This window comes from Convolutriloba macropyga, chromosome 15 (genome assembly GCF_964194025.1).
Source record: "Convolutriloba macropyga chromosome 15, txConMacr16.3, whole genome shotgun sequence".
In the NCBI taxonomy this organism is placed as follows: Eukaryota; Metazoa; Xenacoelomorpha; order Acoela; family Convolutidae; genus Convolutriloba; species Convolutriloba macropyga.
The window spans coordinates 29,464,667-29,471,189 of NC_134482.1; the positions used below are offsets into that span (position 1 = coordinate 29,464,667).

A 6,523-nucleotide genomic window follows, 5' to 3' on the forward strand; every position below is an offset into this window, starting at 1 on the left:
CATAATGAAAAGCAGTGACAACTAGTCCGGAAGATGTATTAGTGCCGCATCAACACAGTTTATAACGGTTTCGTGAAGTTCAAACAAGACTTTGATGTTTTGCATTTTCAATACAAACAATACACAGACGCACAATTCACAAAGGAGCAACAACAACTTTCAATCAAATCTGAAAAACACAACATATGAAGACCATTGAGTCTACTATTCAGACACTGGAAAAAGATAAATTGAAACGGACTGATAAACAAACACTGGAATTGACACCCCACGGGCGAAGCCCGAAGCTTGTACTACTAATACTACTTCTACTACTACACCACATTTAATTCTGACTCGCACATCAAACTCCGTCTCCGCCTCCACCTCCGCCTCCACCTCCGCCTCCACCTCCACCTCCGCCTCCACCTCCGACCCCCGCCTCCACCTCCGACCCCCGCCTCCACCTCCAACTCCCGCCTCCAGTTACATCTTATTGCTTTGAGACAAGTAAATTTGTAATATCTAATTCTATTTTCGGATCTTTTGGCTAGATAATACTCCCTGTTTATAATTACTAACGATATTTTAAAATTGCAATTTACGACCGTACGATATGGCATAGATTATTTTGAGCTTATTTGCAATTTTGGATATAACATTTCGTTAAGTAAACTAACACCGCAATTTCGATCATTCGAACAATACCGTTTGAGGTAAAGTTATTTGATTGTAACATTGCTATCAAATATTGGACTCAAACTTCAAATTCCAAAATAGTTAAACTTTCATGCAAAGACAGAATAAGATTTCAAATAGCATTAAATACATAATCAAACTGTTTCTTTGTCGGCTGTATTCGATGCGTGGATTTCAACTAAAATAGTGAAACTTATTCAATTACTTAGTTACTGAGGCTACAATCACTTCTCTTTTATTCTGCCCAACGGAAGGTATTAATATACATTTTATCACCTGTGATGCGCTAAAACAGTTAAAAACGACGCCAGAATTTTTAAATTAGTCGAATTACGGCAATCAGTCGGATTACGGCATGTATTATTTATGGCAATCCCGTCTGCTTTCAATGATTTGGTCTATGTTCTATTGGGTTCTACCTCTTTTCACCCCGATTCATTTTAGCGCATATATTTTAACCGGCATATTATAACACCACGTCTAGTCAGCCCCTATCAATTCACCCGCACATAATTGTCTCCCCAAACGCTTTCCCAAATCCCTACCTATCCCTAATTTTGGTTGTTAATGCCGAAACTCTTTACCCAACCCATACGTAGTCCTAGTTTTTAATGTTCATACTACCAGATATAGGAAGGAACAAAAAATTGGTGTGCAATGATTGGGGGTGAAGTTGATACGTTCTATTGTTCTGAATCTGTTGTCTTTTAAATATTTGGAGACTGATTGAAAAATATTTTATGTTTGGAGCCTTTATAATGGATCAACATACGCATGGTTATGAGCATTATAATTTGAGACCCACTCACAATTATCCAACATGTGAAAATGAATCGCAATTCAACCTTTCGCTGTCCAACCTTTCTTGCAATTGTCTGGTTTTTGTCAAAGCAAAAGTTTAAAATTAGGTTAAGAAGCGCTTCAATGAGAAAAATTGTTGAACATTAACAGTGATGAAACGATGAAACAGGTGATGTTGTATGTAACATATTCTGAATTAATATGTTTCTATTGTGGTAAAATAGACCAGCCATTGCTTTCAATCCCAGTCATTTGATAAGGCTACAACGCTGCTTGTGCGCTTGAATTAAAGATAAAACGCTATTATGTAAAAGCTTGTTGTCGGATATCAATTTCGTCGAATCGGAGGAGAACCAAGGTGTCAGTAATGCCCACAAAAAAGAATATCACAAAAGATTGAAGAGATTAAGTTTTTCTATTCTCGAGTACGCCCACCTTAAGGCAAGGAAACTAAAAGTTTGCTGATTTCTGAAGATTTCGTTGTGATAACAATTCACCGACAAAAAAAATGCAAATCTATCATACAAGCGAATCACCATTTTATCCTAAACTTTCAGTAAACTTCCTAAACTGTTTCAGTATAAAAGAAAACTGCAAAAAATTATCAATTTCATGACAATAATTGTTGTCAATCATAAAAGGAAAAAATGACATCTTTTCTTTTGATCATTAAAAATGTTGACATTCTGAAGCAGTTAATGATAGCCAACTATAAGAAACGCCAATCAATGCTATTTTTTGTGACTATCTCACTACACCAACTTGACCTTGAATGGTTATCTTGCATGATCTCGTAACAGTCTTGCAAGATCTTGCGTGCCGAGGCACCGAATTGCATTCATATTGCAAAGACGCAAATCACAAGAACAAGTTTGAACATGACCTGCATATTACGCCAAAGGCATATTAAGTTAAAATCAAAACCAATTAAAAAGAAAAAATTTTTTATCCTTGGATGAATTCATCTAAATAGCTCCATTAAATTGAAATTTATCGTTCAGATTAATGTTAAAAAAATTGTTGCCTTGAATTATCTATTGAAACACAAGCAACCATATCTTGCATAATATCTGCTTAAGATGAGATGTGCAAATCAGAACCAAAGAGAGCAAAACTCAGCCGAAATGAACTTGCAAAAACCTTGCAAGATAAGGTTACCTCTTGCAGGATCTTGAATTCAAAAACCTTGCAAGATAGGCATTGCAGGATACTGCAAGATACCCATTTGGCCTGAATTTACAAGAAAATGCAATATAGCCATTCGTTTATGACCCGGGCTAAGCTGCTCAAAATATTTTCAACTGAAACGCAGGAAAACTTTTCGGAATATTCACAGTGGTTGTTAATTCCATTCATTGTGAGCCATATAATATTTGTGCCCTTCGTTTTGTTCTTTTTGCAAAAATCAAACTGAGTTTTTTATCAAGACGCTTTTTATCAGATTAACGCAACTTAAATTTGAGCATTTTTAAGTTGGGGTCATGAAAGCACTGGGGGTCGGCAAATTGATCCGACGATACGATAAGATAATTGAAAAAAGGCCCTCTCAATTGCAAGTTCAGATTGCTAGTTACAACTCATCTATTTCCCCACTTTGATTTTGAAGCCTAAGCCATGTATTCATAGTTAGAAATTTCAGAGAAACCCCAGGATGAGGTCTTCGTTCATAAATCCTTATGAAAATACCCATCCAGATCTTTTTTGCCCACGAAAATACCCAGGAGAACAAAAATGCCTATGGTCCAGACTTTGCCTCGTTCAATTGGTGCGTTCTTGTGCTCGTTCAAAAACGCTCATGAAAAGATCCGTCCAGATCAAAATGCGATATGCTGCAGAGTTTGGCTCGCTCAATTTATGAAAAGACTCAGAAGACCAAAAAAAGTTCATGATCCAGACTCTACTCGTTCAAGTAATGAAAAGACTCCAGTGAACCAAAAAAAAATTACTTAAGCTCGCTCATGATAAAGTTTCTAGCTCATCAATGGGGAGCCGACGGTGGCTCGTATATGTGGCAGAACGTGTCTCGTCTTTTTTTCCAGAACTGGTGCGTCTATGGTGCTGACTTTGGCTCGACCGTAAGTACCTGGAGCGTTAATGGTGCTCGACCGTAAGTACCTGGAGCGTTTATGGTGCTCGACCAGAAGTACCTGGTGCGTTAATGTTGCGCAACCTTAAGTACGTGCTTCTTTATGCTGCTCGTTGAACAAGAATCCTCGACCATGTATTTATTTGTGTGTGTTCGAAAATGGTCTGCGACATAAACGAGGACAAACTAAAACCTCGAGCTGGGACAGCTTGTTGTCTTTCACTTTCTTAAAGCTATCCTGGCATTGGTTGGCATTTGTTTAAAATTTTATTAGCAAGTGCAAAAAAGCATAAAGCACAAAATTATTTTTGTAAAAAATTGCTTACCAACTATTAATTTTATTTGTTTTTGTTTTAATTTTGTATTAAGTTCTTTTTTTCAGTTATCAATAGGGTACACAATTTGTTTACAGTTTTATCATGGGCTCCGAAGATGAAGTGGAGACTATAACCCTGGATACGAAATTGGGTGTGATCAGTGGAGAGATAATACAAGTGGGAGATGACTGCAAAGTGGCCAGGTTCCTCGGAATCCCATATGCACAACAGCCAATAGGAGACCTCAGATTCGAACCACTCAGACCTCTAGAGGGCAAATTGGACAGTGAAGAAGGATAGTTTTAATAATCTTTTCATTCGGTGAAACGTTGTGAGATGAATATCAAAGTGTTAAATTTGTTCTAAAGTTTCTACCGAACTTGTTATTTTTTTCAAAATAACATTAGGTAAAACAACAGGCACAAGTTCTCTAATGTGATTGTGAGTAGCTGGTTAGAACTATTTCACGAAGAAAAAATTTACATCTATAGAAATTTGGAAAACAATTTCTCTATTTTTCTACTAATTGTTCTACGCTATCAATAAGCAAATGCAGATCACATATTAAAACCAGATTAAATGAAAAGATCTATTCAAAGGTCCGTTTATGGCAAACAAACAGGGAAACTCTGCGATGCAAGAAACTAAAAGTTTCTTCGCCACTCGAAATCCCGTTTCCGAGGAATGCATTTATCTCAATATTTTTGTTCCTATAAACGAAGACGCTGAAAACAATCATGACGTAATCAGCTCACGGACACTTCCTGTTTTCATCAATATTCATGGTGGTGCTTTTGCTATGGGCAGCGGAGGTGAAGTATATTACGACATGGCAGTATTTGCAGCAACGCACAAAGCAGTGGGAGTGAGTATAAACTACAGACTGAACTATCTGGGGTTCATTAGTATAGAGGGGGAGATAGAGGAGAATCTGGGGCTGAAGGACCAACAGTTTGCACTGAAATGGACCCATGAACATATCGGAAGTTTTGGAGGAGACCCCGAAAATGTCACTCTGTTCGGATGCTCAGCAGGTAAATTTTTTTTTGTTAAAGTTGACCTCTTTTAGTCAGCGATATTTTTCGGCAGCTGATAAAAATAATTGATATCTAAGAATAAAATTGGCTAATTTTTCTTTACTTATCGGCCCTGTGTCTGGTTTAAGTAAAGTTTGTTCAAAATCAGTGAGACAACAATGCTTGACATCTACGTAATTTATCACGCCAAGTGAATTAAATAGTATTGAAAAAAAGATGTAGACACGAGGCACATCGCCAAGTTTGTTTCTTCAGTGCAGATGTTTAAATTCTTTAGCTACATCTGAGATATACAATTAAGGAAAATGAACTACCAGTACAAACAAATGTAAACAAAGATGAAAATTTTGGTTAAAATTGTTGAAGTTGTGAATTGGTAAATTTGGTGAAGTTCTTATGAAAATTTACCAATTAACAGAAATTCCAACTGAATTGTTTCACGTTGTAATCCTTTTCAAATAATTATGAATTGCATATTCTAAACTAAAATCAAGTCGTATATCGTCCTCAGCAAAACATGGACTTATTTTTCTGGTGGCCACCTAAAAAATAGGTCGATGGTTTGCTGAGGACAAAATACGACTTGATTTTAGCTTAGAATATGCAATTCAAAATTATTTGACAAGGATTACAACGTGAAACAATTACCAATTTCTGACAGAGAAGATAAATGGATCTGGATTGAGTAAAATAGAAAGTGCAAAAAATTATTTCGTATTATTTTTTGTGACAGTAATTGCAAATGCACCTTTATATTGTAGCAGTTATAGTGTCAAAACCGATCAAATTTGGTTTCCCTATTTTGCTTTTGAATCACTGTCTCAGAGTATTTAGAGAAAATTGTACTGTGGAAAAAAATTACAGCAATAATTTGATGAAAATCTTTCAAAACTGATCCAAGCAAAGCCTTAAATGATGTCTGGTGAAACTAAGACCGGTCGTTTTTGGCCAAGAATAATGGTATTTCTTCGCACACATAAGTCCTCAAAACTGTATCGGCAAAAATTGAGAATTTTTTAGGTCCAATATAATCATCGAAAAGAACCTACGCAAATCGTTTCTAAGTCATATTTGTAGTTCGAGATACCTGAGCATACTATTGAGGCACCAACCAGCAAAAAAAGTTCTCTTTGAGTTTTTTCTATTCTTTTATTGCATTCCTAATATTTAAACCGTTTCAGAATTAAATTTCTTTCTATTTAGAGTAAAAATTAGTTGTGAAAATTTTGTTGCTTCTATTTTTTCAATTTTTCAGTATTCTTTTCAAAAAGAATTGCTCCATGGATTTCTTTGTGGTCGACATTTATGAGGAAATACTACAATTAAGACATCGGGAAAAACCTTTTTTGATATAGATTAACCTGCGCATAGAAAAACAATAAACAAATAAGTTACGTAGTTAGACAGAAACTATTAAAAAGAGAAAAGTTTGTAGATTTTGCAGAGAGGCTAATATTTATGGATTGACCCGGACCCTAGTGCCATAGTAAATCAGTGCTGAAACATTGTATTCCAATTGTATATCGTCGGCCCAGTACTGTATCAGTGTATTCTAAGGGTATCTTTCAACTCATTATGTGCAGTATAAGTGCCATAGAAACTTT

General features: G+C 35.9%; 1 protein-coding gene across 1 annotated transcript in view; it reads left to right on the top strand.

Moving 5' to 3' along the window:
• Nucleotides 1-758: 758 nt before the first annotated feature.
• Nucleotides 759-6,523, top strand: part of LOC142354751 (venom carboxylesterase-6-like) — a 17,880-nt gene continuing 12,115 nt past the window's right edge. The window contains exons 1-3 of the mRNA XM_075407133.1: nucleotides 759-932; nucleotides 3,978-4,168; nucleotides 4,470-4,916. Of these exons, the coding sequence (XP_075263248.1) occupies nucleotides 3,985-4,168; nucleotides 4,470-4,916 (631 nt within the window). The 5' untranslated portion in view covers nucleotides 759-932; nucleotides 3,978-3,984. The remainder of the gene's footprint in view (nucleotides 933-3,977; nucleotides 4,169-4,469; nucleotides 4,917-6,523) is intronic.